This window comes from Rhipicephalus microplus, chromosome X (genome assembly GCF_043290135.1).
Source record: "Rhipicephalus microplus isolate Deutch F79 chromosome X, USDA_Rmic, whole genome shotgun sequence".
In the NCBI taxonomy this organism is placed as follows: domain Eukaryota; kingdom Metazoa; phylum Arthropoda; class Arachnida; order Ixodida; family Ixodidae; genus Rhipicephalus; species Rhipicephalus microplus.
The window spans coordinates 12,621,193-12,639,554 of NC_134710.1; the positions used below are offsets into that span (position 1 = coordinate 12,621,193).

At 43.0% G+C, this 18,362-nt stretch overlaps 1 protein-coding gene across 1 annotated transcript in view; it reads left to right on the plus strand.

Moving 5' to 3' along the window:
* The window catches only part of Ide (Insulin degrading metalloproteinase), a 212,598-nt gene that overhangs the window by 147,791 nt on the left and 46,445 nt on the right, over window positions 1-18,362 (plus strand). Inside the window, exons 21-24 of the mRNA XM_037426592.2 lie at window positions 2,626-2,737; window positions 10,618-10,785; window positions 15,955-16,079; window positions 16,269-16,416. Coding sequence (XP_037282489.2) covers window positions 2,626-2,737; window positions 10,618-10,785; window positions 15,955-16,079; window positions 16,269-16,416 — 553 coding nt within the window. The remainder of the gene's footprint in view (window positions 1-2,625; window positions 2,738-10,617; window positions 10,786-15,954; window positions 16,080-16,268; window positions 16,417-18,362) is intronic.

Here is an 18,362-nt window from a genome sequence, read left to right on the forward strand (position 1 = left end):
CTACTCTATACTAAGCGGGAAAATGACCAGACTACTAAAGAAGGTAATCACGCCCTGGCATGGCTCTGTGATTCGAACGGCTGGTGGCCACACCGTCTCTCCGCTTGGAACCTGCACGAGTAGAGTTCGGGTCTGTGGTTATACTTTTGTAGCAAGTTTCCTTGTGCTCCGTGAATGTTCACGCGACGTTATTCTTGGTGTTGACTTCCTGCAGGAGTATGGAACTGTCATTGACCTTCAAGAGAGTCGCATCACCTTCTCAGCCGACCGAGCGATCGACAAGCAGGACGACCAACAACGTGCCGACATTCTTCGTGTTTCTGCTGAAAGTATAACGCTTCTTCCAAGAGCCAGTGTTATTGTCGACGTCACATGCTGTGGATTGCGAAATGGTGAAGCGATTCCAGAAAGTAATTTTGAACACCTGCTGACTCAAGGTGTTTGTGTGGCTAGGAGTATCATACAGCTACGTGATGGCCGATCTCAACTGCTCGTTACAAATTTCAGTAACGAACACCGACACCTTTTCCGTGGCACTTCGTTAGCGTTTGCAGACGAATTAGGTACCGTTCCCATCTGCTTCTCGTCGGATGCCGTGGAGGCCGCCGATACGTCTCTAAACAATATCGATATTAATTCTAACCTCACACCAGAAAACCAGACAGCACTGCGAAAACTCTTGCTTGAATTCAAGTCATGCTTCGCTACTTCCTCTAAGGTGCGCCAGACTTCGATCACTAGGCACAGAATCATCACTTACGAAGACGCCCGCCCAGTACACCAACAGCCTTACCGTGTGTCAGCGAAGGAACGAGAAGCCATTCGTACGCAAGTTCGAGAAATGCTTGACGACGGCTATCATCTACAGTGATAACCGACAGAGGAACAGCGTTCACTTCACAGCTAACGTGGTTGCTTGGGCGAGTTGGTACGACATGATTCACATAAAAAACAGCGCCAATAACGAGAGACGAGAAAAAGAAGGAGACAGACAGCGGCACTGAACTTACAACAAGATTTATTTGCCAGAACCGCACAATATATACTTGGGCAGTATCTAACAAAAAAAGAAAATACAAAACAAACAAAACAGAATCCACCTAACCACCACATAGTCATCTTCACAACGCACCATGAGCAGCAGGTGTGCTAACGTGCCGAAGGAAATCTATTTCTTTTAATGATAGCGCAATCGAAGGCCTGCTGACACATGCACTGCCCAGCCTTTCTATATCTGAAGCCTCATAAATTTCACGTATCAACTGGTCCCGATGCCGCCTAATGACGGTACAAAGCTGAAAATCAGGGACACAGCCGCAGTCTCGGCAATGAATGCCGAGGTGGCCCGAAACTGTAGAGGAGACGTTGTGAGCGTGCTCTTTCAGCCGCTCATTTAAACACCTGCCTGTTTGGCCGATGTACCACTTGCCGCAAGACAGGGGTAGTGAGTACACCACTCCTTCAATGCATGGAACGTACTTCTTTCGATGCTTGACTTTGCAGCCTCGCTCGCCCCTCGAACCAGGATTCACGGCTCTGCACAACCTAGCCAGTTTTTCTGGGGCAGAAAAAACCAGGTCTACGTCGCACCTGCTGGCTACTTTTTTGAGATTGTGGGTGACGCCGTGGATATAGGGAATAACGATGAAGTTTCGTTTCCCACGTCCCTTATCCTTTGTACGGTTCTGAGCATTATTTTCTGGGCTCGTTCTGATTTCTCTGTAGCTAATACTTGCTACACAAACGCTTTGCGAAAGTCCTGCTATCACACAATTCTGTCCAGCTTTAATAAGCAAACTAAACGCCTTACAGAAGCTGGTTTCCCGATGTACGTTTTGACCGCCGTTGCTGAGTGTCTACTCAAAGAAATCAGAACGAGCCCAGAAAATAATGCTCAGAACCATACAAAGGATAAGGGACGTGGGAAACGAAACTTCGTCGTTATTCCCTATATCCACGGCGTCTAGATGGTTCCCAGTCATCATCTAGATGGTTCCCAGTCATTTGGGAGTGGTTTGCCCAAGGCAGCATTACACGCATAATGGTGCGCTAGCACAAATAGAAAGGAAGGAGCGCAGCGGCATAAGAAATTCTTGCTATTGCAGTCATCGCTTCGCTGTTGAAACTGATTTTCATTTTTTTTTCTGTTTAGATGGTTCTGCCTGCTATAAGTTTATAGTGCGGGCTGAAAATGTTTTACTTTTTTTACCTCACAATAAAAAATGTTTAGACAGTTCGGCTAACAGCTTTGCTTTGAAAACATGTATAGGGTCGCATAATGAGGTATGCATGCAAATGCCACCTTAACAAGATCTATGCAAGAATGGAAATGCAGTGTGACTGAACTAATTTGATATGGACGCAATTGCGTCCTTTGTGTAGCTCACACGTGTTCCACTGTCGATGATAAAACTCTACTAAATTTGGCGTTGCACACACAAATGGCCGTTTAGGCACAGACTGGCAGAAATGGTGCAGCATTCCGCAGTGCTCTTGGTTGTGCGTATTACTTCCTTGGCTTTGTCAGCATTTTTTGAGAGCTGTAGGCCACTGCTGCCACAAGCTTGAGTATGTCCCTACACCTGTTTGAATTTTTTTCTCACTGTGAAGTTTGGCATTGTGCAGCATGCCTTGGAGCTGGTCAGTATTGTGGAAAGAAGCCTGCAGGCCTCTATGGGTAGGAGGTCTCTTCTTCCAAGTGAACTGGTGGGACACAGGGAGCACCAGTTACTAGAGAGTACGTATATCCCTTTTTGTTTGAGCAACGCCTGACATTTAACCTAAAGGAACACTGACAGAAAAACTTTGTACCTTGTTTGTCTTGTTGCAATAGGTAGCTTATAACCCTCTAACCACGGCTGGAAGCCTTGTGTGCACGAGTGCGTAGCTGTTATTTACTTACAGTCGTTTTTTAGAGTGCCCATAGGTAGTTTCTGTTTTAAGGAGAAGAGCTAAGCAGGAGCAGTTATGGTAGCAAGGTAAACACAGCTGGCAATGTAACTGCGCAAAACTGTGACATGGGAGCCACGTGCAAGTGGGCCCCACATTGACAGCTACCACAGCAAGCACGCACAAAGCCATGGACATGGAGTAGAAAACCACAGGGCACGGGCCAAGCAAACAGCCAACACAAGCACATCGCATCAATCTGTTTACCCTCCCCCACTTTGATGTTGGTGTCGCGAGAGCCTCCACATCTCACTCAGTCACGTGGCATGCACTAATCGATTTTAATTATGTTCTAGGCTCTATTTGCCCTTGAATTTTCGAAGATGGTGTGTATGCCTCTAGAATAATCTATTTCGCTGATTAATCTCACCTTCAAAATTTCGTGTCAGTGCTCCTTTGAAGCACAGAGTTGTAATCAAACCTCAAAAGCCGCCCCGCCGCGGTGGTCTAGTGGCTAAGGTACTCGGCTGCTGACCCACAGGTCGCGGGATCAAATCCCGGCTGCGGCGGCTGCATTTCCGATGGAGGCGGAAATGTTGTAGGCCCGTGTGCTCAGATTTGGGCGCACGTTAAGGAACCTCAGGTGGTCGAAATTTCCGGAGCCCTCCACTACGGCGTCTCTCATAATCATATGGTGGTTTTGGGACGTTAAACCCCACATATCAATCGTCATCAAACATCGAAAGCCACATATACACTCTACTAGTGTCATTCTGTGTAGAGCTGCTTTTCTTAATTTCTATCGATGCTTCCAGTGACACTGCTAAATGCAGAGATAAGGCTTAATACCGTTCTGTTCAACAGCCGCCGCCCCCCCTTGTTTTCTTGTCTTCCAAGCTGTGGACAGTCCGAAGGAAGTGGCTGAAAATGTTTTAGATAAGCAAGGTAGACAGTCATGTGAAGCTATTACCTGACAGACAGATTACCAGTATGCAATGATGCAGAGAACGAATATGCAGTGATTGTGCGAGCTGGTCGAGTGATAAAGAATGTTCAGGTGATCAGTGCTGTGTGTCACATAAACTGTGAAATAAAGTTACTAAAGCAACATCTACCACCTCAAGCACCATCCGGCATGAAAGAACACTACCAACTCCCGAAGAGTACTTTGTTTCGTGCATGGGAGTAGCATACAGCCTAGCTAAACTAAAGCTAGGGCTGCAACTAGTGTGCCTAAATGTTCGCTCCCTGCCTATGGCATGTTGTATCTTTGTCCACTCTACTTGCTTCATGTCTATATCATAATTACTACTATAAAACTTAAACCCATGCAAATATTGTTCCTATACCTTCCTTGGCTTCATTGTCTTTTAGTTCTCATTAGGGCATACCAAACAAATAAACAAGCCCATAAAATGCCCTTTCTTCGCTTATTCATAGGAAGGGCCTCGTTACGGCAGACCGAACAGTGTGTGGATGCACGCCAGTTGACCTATCCATAGTTAAAAAAGACACCACAAGGTAAACGCTGACAAGAAGCTCACAGTACTAGCGCTGACTGCCAAGTGTTTGGTTTATTGTGAAACGTGTAGATGTACAGTACATTGAAATGGGGTACAAGGGGGAGGGGAAATTCATAAAGGTTCTAGTAGAACTGGCCCATGCATCCAGTGGCACAAAATTGTTCAGTTAACAGAGATTAGGGTACGGATAGCCGCACTCCTTGTCATATTATTCAAGGGCACACTAACACTTGCTGTGTCTTTACACTTGCATCCTAGAGGCTTTGAACAATTTACATGCTTTCTGGTTTTCGTATTAGCACAGAACCCGGATCTCTTCAAAATGTGGTATACAGCCACACTTCGAACTGTAGATGGCCAATTGCTGCTGCTGCCTGTCTTCAGATTGTTGGCGTTTGTGGTGACTTCTTGGTCACCACGAAAATCAACTTCAACCAGCTATGGGTCTCAAGTTCTAAGGCTGAAGAAGAGGGTCTACCTGGAGTGTCTGCTGTTTGCATTGACGACAGCTCTTTTGAGAGAGCTACGAGTAATGTGAAATTGAGGACTAATAAGCAGTTATGTAGTATTCTACAGTGCTAAGATAGTACAACGGAACCCAAACTAAGATATAGCGCATTAGCCTAGCATGCAAGAGGTTTGTGGTTCGAATGCCGGTGCTAGACAATTCCCAACCATATATTCAATCACAACGTGTGATGACGGAACCGTTAAAAGAAAAAAAAAAAATAGGGGGCCTGGAGTGCGGCCTCACTGCGATCACCTGCAAGCAATGCACTCCCTCACCAGAGCAGGATTGGCCACCCTGGTGCAGTACTTGGCCACTACCTCTGATAAAATTACCGATTAGCCCTTAGCTTTAAGTCGAACAAACTGTAAGGCGGCAGTCAGACCTGCGACACAGTGAAGGGTGCTAAGAAAACCTAGATCTGGACAGGCCGCCATTAGAATCTGAACTTGGCTACGTTCAACGCTAGAATGCTATCTAGTGAGGCTAGTCTAGCTGTGCTATTCGAGGAACTAGAGGGTGTTCAATGGGATCTAATAGGGCTCAGTGAAGTTAGGAGGACAAGTGAGGCTTATACAGAGCTGAAGAATGGAAACGTCCTATGTTACCGTGGATTAGTTGACAGAAAAGAACTAGGGGTGGGTTTTCTTGTACACAAGAATATCGCTGGCAATATAGAGGAATATTATAGCATCAGTGAGAGGGTTGCAAGTATCATAATTAAGTTTAACAAAAGGTACAGGGTGAAGGTGGTACAGGTTTATGTGCCTATACATTGAGCCATGATGATCATTTGGTTGAACGCTTTTATGAAGACGTAGAGTCAGCCATTAATAAAGTAAAGACACAGTATACTATTCTGATGGGCGACTTTAATGCCAAAGAAGGCAAGAAACAGGCCGGAGACCATGCAGTGGGGGAATATGGCATCGGCTCTAGAAATGCCAAAGGGGAGTTATTAGTAGAGTTCGCAGAACGTAATAATTTACGAATTATGAAATCCTTCTTCAGAAAACGGGCTAACCGTAAGTGGACGTGGCGAAGTCCTAATGGTGAAACTAAAAATGAAATTGACTTCATTCTGTGCGCCCACTCAGAGATTTTACAGGATGTAGAAGTAGTTGGCAAGATCTGATGCAGTGATCATAGAATGGTAATAGCTCTAATTCACCTAGACCTAAAAAAGCAAAAGCATAAACTGATTAGCAAACAGCCTATTAATGAGCTAATGTTGAGAGGGAAAGTACAGGAATTCAGAGTTTCGCTTCAAAATAGATTCGCAGCTCTAAACGAGGCAACTGATGTTACTATCGACACAATGAACGATAATCTGACTAGCATAATCAAAGAGTGTGCAATGAAAGTCGGTGGTGCATTCACTAGACAGGACACTGGCAAACTATCCCTGGAGACGAAAAATCTTGTCAAGAAATGTCAAGCCATCAAAAAAACTCAAACAGCAGACATAATACAACTAGTATTATTTATTTATTTATTCATAATACCCCTAAAGGCCCTCGTGAGAGGGTATTACATAGGGGGGGTTACATGAGCAAAATTACAAACAATAAACGTCAAAAATGAAAAAAAGGTCAAAAATTCAAATTAAATACAGACTAAGGTTCAGATATATATTATAACAAGTAATTGGTAAAGACAGCAAAAATAGAGAAAAGAATAGGCAACAAATCATTGGAATACAGATAAGTACACAGTGAACAACCTATGAAAATGCAAGAAAAAATAATCAATACACTTGATAAAAAAAAAAAAAGCTTTCGAAGTCAATCTATAGGCCTAAGGTAGCCGACGTAAGAAGGTAAAACATGGAGAGAATCGTACATGCAGTAAAAAGCGGAAAAAGCCTGAAAGCTGCGAAGGCAAGCTTGCGTATAGGCAAAAATCGGATGTATGCGTTAAGGAGCAAGGATGTCAATGTCATAACCAATATGGATAGGATAGTCGAGGTCGTGGAGGAGTTCCACAGAGAGCTGTGCAGAAGCCAAAACAACCAAGATGATAATAAAGAAGCAATAATAGCCCAAAAAAATTCGACATTCTATCAGTACCGACAGGGAAAGTGAGGAAATCCCTTGAAGGAATGCAAAGAGACCAAGCCGCGGGTGAGGATAACGTAAGAACGGACCTGCTGAAAGATGGCGGAGAGATTGTGTTAGAAAAACTGGGCACCTTATATACGAAGTGCCTCTTGACGAGAAGAGTACCCCAATCTTGGAAAAACGCCAACATCATCTTAATTCATAAGTAAGGAGACGTCAAGAACTTGAAAAATTACAGGCCGAAAAGCTTACTCTCTATTCTTTACAAACTACTTACAAAAATAATAGCTAATAAAATTAGGGCGACATAAAAATTCAATCAACCAAAAGAACAAGGAGGATTTTGTATGAGCTACTCCACAATAGACCATATTCATACTATCAATCGGGTGATAGAGAATTGTGCGGAATACAACCAACCCCGATGCATAGCCTTCATAGATTCGAGACATCAGCAGTAATCCAGGCACTACGTAATCTGGGCATCGACGAACTCTACATAAACATATTAGAAGAAATTTACAGTGGATCCACAGCTACCATAGTTCTCCACAAAGAAAGCGACAGAATCCCAATACTAAAGAAGGGTGTAAGGAAGAGAGACACAATCTCTCCAATGCTATTATTGCAGCAGTAATCCAGGCACTACGAAATCTGGGCATCGACGAACCCTACATAAACATATTGAAGAAGTTTACGGCGGATCTACAGCTACCACAGTTCTCCACAAAGAAAGCGACAGAATCCTAATACTAAAGAAGGGTGTAAGGAAGAGAGACACAATCTCTCCAATGCTATTCGCTGCATGTTTACAGGAGGTTTTCAGGGCCCTAGATCGGGAAGAGTTGGGGATAAGAGTTAATGGAGAGTATCTTAGCAACATGCAATTCGTTGATGGCATTGCTTTGATAAGGAACTCATAGGACAAATTAGAGCTTATGATTACAGAACTGGTCACGGAAAGCAGAAGAGTAGGCCTGAAAATTAATATGCATAGAACTAAAGTTATGTGCAACATTCTCGCCAGAAAACAGTGTTTTGAGATAAGTGGAGAGTTGTTGGAAGTGGTAAAGGAATATGTCTACCTAAGACAGGTAGTAACCGCTGAGCGGAACTATGAGAGTGAAATAACTAAATAGGCATGAGGTGGATCACATTTGGCAAGCATTCTCAAATCATGAATGGTAATCTACCACTAACCCTCAAGAAGAAGGTATATAACAGCTGCATCTTGCCTGTACTTATGTATCTATGGTGCAGAAACCCCAAGGCTTACAAAAAGGGTTCAGCTTAAATTGAGGACGACGCAGCGAGCAATGAAAAGGAAAATTATAGGAGTAACCTTAAGAGACAAGAAGAGAGTTGAAATCAAGAAGAATAAATCGACATGGGCCATGCACGTAGCACGTAGGCAGGATAACCGGTGGTTATCAAGGGTAACTGACTAGATTCCCAGAGAAGGCAAACGCGCAAGGGGGGAGACAATGTAAGGTGGGCCGATGAAATTAAAAAGTTTGCAGGTATATTGTGGAAGCAGAAAGCACAAGAGCAGGTTGGTTGGCCGATCATGGGAGAGGCCTTTGCTCTGCAGCGGGCACAGTCAGGCTGATGATGATGATGATAGTCACCGAAAGAATGTTGTTGGCCAAGCCTGAAACATTACAACTTTGTGGTTATTCTTTGCTTGCATAGTGTCTCCCACTACATTGAGAAGATCACTGGGCAGGCAGGAGTTCATATTGTACTCTCAGCTCCCAACAAACCGAGTTCCCTTTGCAAGAAGGTTAGAAGAATACAGACAGCAAGCGTGGTGTAAACAAGCACTTGACAACTATGTCTCATTCAGATGCAGAGTGGAGTATGAGATCCCGATATTATGTGGAAGTTCTTATATCCGGCAGATGAGCCTTTGTTTGAACCATAGAGTTTTCTATAAATACACTGGAGGGAACTCTGGCGCTAGTGTCTGTGGGAGCTGCAACGCACTTCATTGAGCATGGAAATGATGCTTAGTACACAGATCTCTCTAATCTTCATACTTCCGGCTTTATTTGGGTTCGCGTTGCTTGAAGCTGTTTTGTCATGAAACAAAAATCAGCAAATGTTCAGCAGTTGCGCTTCACCACCTTAATCTTTCAGGCTTACTATTTCAAATCAACTCACGAAGTTCAAAAGAATTTGTTCTTTCCTTTCAAACAAAACCGAAACAGAGCAATAAACGAAGCACAAGTTGTTATTTGTTTGATCTCGACCGATGTCTATCAGAAGCACTAAACTTAACATGTGCACATTTACGCCTTAGTGAAAATTTGCACTTTCTCCTAGTGGACACAGGTGAACTGTCGTCGCAGAATAAAGGATCTACAGTCATTATCCATGGACAATTCGGCAGCTGGTCCTATTTTTTCGAAGCCTGCCTACTCGACCACACCGAAATCGGAGGCGTTTTCGTCGAGTTCGCTGGTTAAATTAATTTGTTTTTATTGGTTCTACTGCACATAAACTTAATCAAGTTAGCTTGAGTTCCAGGGTGCAAGGGCTTAAATTATGAAAAAAATGACAGATGCTCCAGCTATGTCATCTTTGAATGGCCCGGTAATTCAGGTTTTGGCAGCAACCAAATTCATTATAGGTGCTAGATTTAGGAGAAAAATTGTTAGATGATTTTGCCGCACGGTCATTCACGACCATATTAGATTTCCAGCATTTAAATCATCAGCGTGATTTGAAGTATGGCTTGAATGCCATAAGCAACGGAGACTAGGGCAAATTCATTTCTGTCTCTATGAAGTAGGGTCGTAGACGGCTCTGGGCTCCTTCTACTAGCATACAAGTATCCACTGTAGAGGAAAAGATTGGGCGTGCTCGACTTCTGCATCCTGGCATTGATTGCCTTGGACTCGCGCGCACCGGCCAAAAGTGGTATTGGGGGGGGGGGCGGTGCTTGCCTTTATCAATTAATCAAAATGTTTTAATCGATCAATTGAAAGACAGAAATCAATTACAATTATTTCATTAACTGTGCACCCTTAATCGATTAATCATTAATCTATTTTACCATTGCTATTACTTCCAATAACATCCTTTATTAATAGTATTGTTTTGATACCTGTAACTTGCGACCATATATAATGCCTCATCGAAATGCACATTTTACACATTGTGGTGAAGCCAGCGTATACCCTTATAAATGATGAACCCCAACCAACTGGCCCGGCAACGTGCCTTAGCAGCATATAGCATTGTGCTGTGTAGAGAAGAAGCTCATTATAGGCTGCTCTCTGGCTTGTTTCTTTGTTTACATAGAGCAACATTTCCTGTTTTCACTGCAATGGATGTACCTACACAGTGTAGTCATGCACTTACTGTTGTTATACTTCTCTAAAGCACAATTTTTACTGCTCAGGATAACCTCCAAAACAGTTTTCCAATTATTGCTTCAAATCCTAAATTGGCCGGACATGTACTGAGCAGTCAAAGCACACTTAATGTATATTATGCATCAGTGAAGCAATCTGTTAGTTTTTGTCATGATTCTAAATAGCTTTCTGTCCAAGTTCTTTTTGGCACTCCTCAAATCTAATTAATTAAAAAAAGCAAGCTAGACTTAAGCTCCTGCATGTTTATGATGTTGCAGGGGGCGAGTACGTCTACGAGCAGGTGAATGAAGTCCACCACACATCATCAATTCAGACGTATTTCCAGTGTGGACCCCAGGAGACACGTGCTAACATGCTGGTGGAACTGCTTTGCCAGCTGATTACAGAACCTTGCTACAACATCCTGCGCACTCAAGAGCAACTCGGTGGGGCTTTTGATGTTTTATATTTTTGTTTAAGATGGTAGTGGTGGTGGGGAGGGGGTGCTTTTTAATTATAAAGACAGCTTGTGAATAAAGTATCGTATTTACGCGAGTCTAGGCCGACCCCCAAAAGGCCTAAGCCCAGGAAGGAAAAAAAAAGCTTACTGCGAATATAGGCCAAACGAAACAAAGAAGACAGCCTTCACAAAGAGAAAACATTTATTGAACATAAAGATGAAACAAAGTAGTTGGTTCCTAATGCAAATAACTCGAGGAACATACAGCCGCTAGTCCTGTTGTGTGTGTTTCTTTGTTGCTTTGTTCGTGCTGCGTCTAGTTATTTGAATCGTAAAGATCTAATTCCAAGTCGTAATATCTGCTTCTCTCGTCACTGACTTCTTTTTCGTGGTCTTCAAACAGTGAGTAATTGCCCCGCCACGGTGGTCTAGTGGCTAAGGTAATCAGCTGCTGACCCGCAAGTCGCGGGATCGAATCCCGGCAGCGGTCGCTGCATTTCCGATGGAGGTGGAAATGTTGTAGGCCCATGTGCTCAGGTTTGGGTGCACGATAAAGAACCCCAGGTGGTCGAAATTTCTGGAGCCCTCCACTACGGCGACTCTCATAATCATATGGTGGTTTTGGTACGTTAAACCCCACAAATCAATCAAACAGTGCGTAATTCTCGGTGCCATCAAGGGCATAAAAAAAGCACGCAATCAATTTTCCTCGGATGACGTCCCACGCTGCAGCCCCTCCAGCGACGCACATATTTTTTTTTTTTTCGTTCACTCCGAAATCTCTCTTGGCTTAAGCGTTGGACGGTGACTCCGCAGCTAGGACAACTTTTCTTTTGTACACGGCACTCTAATGACACCACCTTTTTGGTGCCATTGAGCTACGCCACACAGAGACCACTCGAAATGCGACTCGAAATGACAAACAGCTCACCTGAACTTTCGGTACAAAGGTGAAAATGACGGCCTCACGTGTGTACTTAAGCCACGTGTTGGCTTGGCTATGAATGGCTACACTACCATGTAGGTGGCGCTAGTTATGCACTACTTTTCTCATTGAAAAATGGCATGTTTTTCAAAATCCTCGAATCTAAGCATACCCTAGTGTTTGATAAAAATAAACTTGAAAAAAAAAAAAACTGTTGGCCTAGATTCAAATAAGTACGGTAAATACGATCAGGCTTCGATTCACATGTATGCTGCTCACACATGTGAAATTTTCGCTCAGGTGGCATTAATTCTTTCTAGGACAGTGGTACAAATGTTTACCACTTTCTCAGTGCACTTGAAATGCCCATAATAAATAAAATAGTGGAAATTGTCGCCGCTCTTCATTGTAGTACTATCTACGAAGGTATAGATTAAGGGTGTTATAAATTTTTCTTTTGTGACAACGTGGCACATGGATGGCAAACTGGATTTTGTACTTGTGCATGCCTTCAATACTTCTAGCTCTCTACTGCTGTGGGCTAAATGAGCACCTTGAAAATGTCTCTTCAACGTGTCTGCGAAAAATCTCATTCTACCCATTTACTATACAGAACCTAAAGATTCACTTCCAGCACAGAGTTTTTTGTTGTTGTTATTCACTTTTCTTCAACTAACCGTTTTTTCGCTTTATTTTGGCTGATGGCTTTAGCCCTAAAACAACAGTTATTGCACTGGTACATTTGCGCATGGGCAGCACATTTATGTATTTGCAGCGGAACTTTTATTTGAACAAGTGGCATCAATTGCAGTCTGTTTTAGGTGTATCTAATCACTGTAGTCTTCAATCACGTGGGCGGATGTATGCATGCTGCAGGTCGCCTGTGTGTCCTCGGCATAAATGCACAGCAGCTATTTGTGCAGAAAATACCAAGTTTTGCTGTGCATTGAATTCTCGAAGCAACTCGAAAAGTAAACAGCTTCATTAAATTTATAAACAATGTTCCTATTCAGAAATTTGTTTGTAGTTGGCACCGCTGGAGGACAGCGGTACATATGGGTCATTCCATGCCGAATCATCCAGCGTTGTTCCGACCATCACGAATATGGCTGAAAAAATTTCCACATGTTTCTCGAAGTTGGAAACTCATCCTGGTCGTTTATTTCTGTTGCCGAAAATTTTCCTCTCTATTTATGAGAGTCCGTAGTATGGTGCTGGCTGAGCCAGAGGGCGTCAAACAACAATTTTTTTTTCAAAAGATGTTTTACAAAAGCACTTGATAAAATAGTATTTGCGGTAAGGTAATGAAAAGATCTTACTGTAAAAATAATGACTTACTTGTATATATCAATTTTTCGAGGGCTTTTCGCATGAGCAATATTGAATAAAATTGGCAAATTTGAGATTTTTTTCAAAAAATTGGCAAGCTCAAAGGACACAAATGAAATATGTGCTGGTTACCTGTTTAACATGCTGCAAATTAAAAATAATTTTAGACGCTGAAGTTACAGCATATAGCCTGAAAAAAAATTGTGAATATCACATTTCTGGGAGAAATCTTTGCATTCAGCGTGAAAAAACTTGCCTTGGTGGTAAGACTAAAAGTATGCTCAATATCTCATTTGAAAGCCCAACGTATTAAACTAAAAATAAGTGAGGTTACTAGAGGGTATTATTTTTTAAGCTTGTTTTTGAAATTATATATTTCCACCAGTTTTTTGCCTACGTAACCCTAGTGGCATGATGCACTCACAAGAGCAATCTTCAGCAGAAGCCCACTAACCTGGTATGCAGACAGCAGACTTGGTGCTAGCTATAAGGCAACCGAAAAGGAAATTGGGCCATCATCTAGGTTCCATTGCAAACAGAGGTGCGCCACAAGGAATGGAGTCAGTGTGGCGACTTGCAAATGAACTATTCAGCTTTAGAGATATAAATTCACAAATTCTACTTTTCTGGGGAGTTCTGCAAATGCAGTGTCTTTTATACACTTAATAAACTGGTAGTCGAGTCGACAGTCTTTATGTTGTGAGTAACATATTATATTATGCTGTATACTTTTTAACAACTTGATGGCTCATGTGGGAGTCCTCACCAGCGGCGTATCCAGGAAAGAGGGAGCAGCTGCTTAACTCCACCCGGCAGTCGAGGTATATTGCAGTTCTGCATGTGCATACATACGTGCACACGTACAAACACACATGCGAGCGTACAAAAAGTATGACTGAGATCACCTCTGCCCTGACACAACACCGCGACCCGAAATGCGGAAGAAAAGGAATGTGTCACACTCTGGCCACATTCTTTGTAGCACACCTCTGTTGACAATGGGACGCAGGGCCTGAGGAGGCATACTTCTGTCTTTCCGCAAATGCTGCATCAGTAATGCATTAGATGTAACGGAGTACAGTGCACTCTGGGACGTTACTAGTGAAAAACAGTCATCGGGCTCAAGTTCAGGCAAGTCTGAGTGACAGCACTTTGTGGCCTTCTGGCGCTTAACTACATAAGATCAGTGTCCAAATAAAAAGAAATGTCACCACAGTGCAGCTGGTTGTGTTGCGTATTTACCAAGATAAGGGTGCACTGTGATACTCTGTGGTTTTTAAAAATTTATTTTTGGGAGATTCAAAGTTTGGAGGGTCAATCTATATTCCAGTTTTGTGTATGCCATGCTATGAAGACTGCGATACATGTATGTATTACTTCTCAAAATCTATTCTGCAGTCTTTTTTGAGAAAAGTGTGAAGCATTTTCTTAAATCATCCTAAATGTTGTTCTGTGGATTTCATGAAAAAATATTAGTTTGATTAATAGATGTCACAATTCGAAATAATTACGGGATATTTTTTTTTTGTCTTTCTGGCCATCTATGTTTTAAAGACAGCCAGTGTGGGTTTTTTGGGGGGGGGAGCGGGGGGAGGAATGCCTTCTCACCTGCCATATGGCACACTTCTGGTTGGGTTCCGGTTAGTGGTTCAGAGGCCAGGAATTGTGGAGGAGCACCAGAGATAGTATTTGTTTTACATGTGGGCTGCTGTGTGATTTGTCATAGTTAATTAAATTTGCAAGTTCAGTCTTGGGCTCTTTTCAATTGGCTCTTTTCAATTCTTATTTGGTTCTTGCTTACTATCAAAATATTAATTATGGCAGAGCACTTGTCATCAAAATTTTATCATGTCTCTATATGAGCCAGTGCAGCAACTTTATGGTGGCAGCCCTGTCGCGATGGTCTACTTGGCTGCCGACCCGCAGGTCGTGGGATCGAATCCCGGCTGCGGCGGCTGCATTTCTGATGGAGGCGAAAATGCTGTAGGCCCGTGTCCTCAAATTTGGGTGTACGGTAAAGAACCCTAGGTGGTCGAAATTTTCAGAACCCTCCACTACAGCGTATCTCATAATCATATGGTGGTTTTGGGACTTAAAACCCCACATATCAATAAATCGGTGGCGATTCTCTCTGTCTTTCATTTCTGATCCTCTTTCTATATGTGTGTGTGCGTGCATGTGCGTGTGTGTGTGGGAAAGAGAGACTTACCTTGCTTTTTTTGATAGTACAAGAGTTTTTCTTTTGTGTTGTAGAAAGGACAATAATTTATTAATACATCTTATATAAATTTCTCCCTGTTGTGCCCCTTTTGTTAATGCAAAGTCTTCCTTCTTTTTGTTTATGATGAACTTCACTGAGTCTGATGCAAATTGTCCATATTTATAAACATTTGGTAGTGCTTATAAAAAGGTTTGAGTCCACTAGAAAAATTTTTGAGGAATATTCACCTGGCTTGACGTGAGTGTAAGTCCATCAGAAAAGGGGCAACTGAAAATGCATTCCCTTTATGCTCACAAGAAAAGCCATATGAACAATAATGAGCAAAAGGGATTCACTGTAGGTATAGACACATATGGCAAAACAAATCTTATCAGAAGTTCAGGTTTCAGAGCTCATCTTGCACTCATCTGTGCAACATTTCATCATGGTCAGCTTGCAGCTATAAATTTTTTCCACTATACACTCAAGCTGTCGCACCTAACAGTGAGCTTATTCACTGATGTGAAACAGTGTGTGGGTTGTAAGCACCTAACAGTGAGCTCATTCACTGTGAAACAGTATGTGGGTTGTAAAACTGTCATCCTATAAGTACTAAATTCTTTTGTATTAGAAGGTATACTCATCAGCAACAATGAATTATTATGTCTGATTTACGTTTCACTTGTCCCCTTTTGTCCAAGGCTACTTGGTTGCAAGTGGACCGCGTCGATCGAATGGTGTTCAAGGCATACGTATCATCGTCCAATCAGACAGACCACCCCTCTTTTTGGATAGCCGTATAGAAGCGTTCCTTGTGTATATTCAGGTAGGTTGATTGATTGTCACAATACAATTGTATAATTACCTGTCATAGAATTTGAAGAACTTCTCAGACACGTTTATTTATCATCAGTAAGAGTGTGTTGCAAGCACTTTAGCACTCAATATAGATTAAAAGTATGTTGTTGCTGGTAATCTTGTTTCGTTGATGTTAAGTCAATCATAATTTCTGCAGAATTACATTCAAGAAATGAGTGACGCAGAGTTTGAGTCTAACAAAACTGCCCTAGCAGCACGGCGCCTTGAGAAACCCAAGAAACTAGCTCAGTTGGCCAGCAAGTACTGGATGGAGATATTGTCTCAACAGTACAACTTTGACAGAGGTGAGTGGCAGTCTTCTGAGATTTTATTCCACACATGCATGCACAAATACATAGCTAAGGAGAAGAGACTCAATCGCGACTGGAAAATGCTCCCTTTATATACATTGGTATTGTGGTATGCTCAGAAAGAAAACTACACATGCTAATGGTGTTTCAAGACAAACCCAGAAAAAATATATTAGAAAACCACTGCAAAATAAAGTGGGCAATGCTACAAACACAGCATATATCAGGATACAGCATACCGTATTTACACAATTGTAGGTTAACACATTTTTTCTTATTTGAAATCTGAAGTTGGGGGCTTGACCTAGTATCGAAAACTAGTGTCTGTGCGAAAGTCTTTTTGAAAATGATTGCTGCATATTTCTGCGAAGTTAGCTTTTCTGCGCAGCTTCAAGCACTATCGTGAAGCCACCTTGGCACACTGGAGTTCGATTTTTTTCTTCGGAGACATCGTAAATAATTTTTTTTGTGTGAAATGTGCTTGTGGTCTCCTCTTTTGTTGTGTTATTTTATGGAGTCTCCGGCTGAGGTGCATTAGCACCGTGCCGGTCGAAGGGAAGTCAAGTCAAACGCTGCTCAAGTTTCACGCCTGCTACTAGCCAGATAAACCTGTGAACCACAAAACGCGAATCCATGACAGCAGTGCCATCTGTGAGAGATGCCATTAAGCAGACAATTTCCAGCATTCTGTTTGCACAGGGAATAAGAGCGCAATCAATGCAAAACCAAACAATGAGACATACTTGCGAGATGCTACGTGTCCAGTGGATGCACGTCTGTTCTCCAGGTGGTTCAGCTACATCAGTTCTGTTCCAACTGGAAGATGGTTACGGTAATTTCACATCGCCTTCAATCTTCAGTGCAATCCCGGAGGCAAAAGTAAGGCATTTACTCGAGTAATGAATGCACTTCCTTTCTCGAAAAATCGGAGCAAAGTTGGGGGGGGGGGGGCATTTATTACGCGGGGTAAATTTTATGAAAACTTTTTCGGGAGAAGAAAAGAGTGCGGTAATGCAAAAAAAAAATTGGGTCGCTTAGCCTTTCGCAATTTACATGCGCGTACACTGTTTGTAAACAGATTCTTTGTTGCACTTTACTCATCTTCGGTGGTTGATGGCTGATGGCCCTATCTTCTGTAAGCTGTCCCGGGCCAGCCCCCGCCATAAAAACACTTTGTGACTATCTCTTCTCGCAATCGTTTAACCACAACAGTGGTATCTGCTTGTGATCTCTAGGGGCACCCAAAAGCGTGCACTCATGAGGGAACGGGGAATGAAAGGACAGAGTAAAGAAAAAAAAAAGTAGGCCAAAAAACAGGGGGGGTAGGGGGTTCACAGGAAGCGATGGACGACGTGGGTTGGGGTGGGCAGTTTGACGACCTTCACTGGCTGTGTGCTTATGAGCTGCGATGTCTCTACACATGCACTGCTCCTGAACCGTGCTGTGACGCACAGATAGAAAGAAAAGCACTAAAAGCAATAGGCATGGGGCAATGGGCGAGGGGGCAGAAGCGAGCCCATGTAGTTGAGGGAGGACAGCAAAGTAATAAAAAACAGAAGAGAGCCAACGAGTGAGGAGGCGCCAGGTGTCTGGGACTGCAGGGGATGAATGTAGGGGGTGCAATTATTATGCGGGGGGGGGGGGGATCCATATTTTTATGATTGAAGTTCGAGGTGCATTTCTTAAGCGAGTGCGTTCATTACGCGAGTAAATACGGCAACCATCTGAGAGTACAGTCGGACGATGTAGGCTCATGCATGTTTTCCTTCTTGTCCGACTGTGTTCTGCAGCAGCACCAGCTGCAAATTACGCCTGCAATGATGGAACGTCTGGCGGGCTGATGGGATAGCCCCACGCTCCGCTGTCGACCTCCGCGGTTCCGCGATGGTGTGCACTCAGGTCTTGGCCAGGCCAGCCGAACGTGCGGCACCGCATTCGTG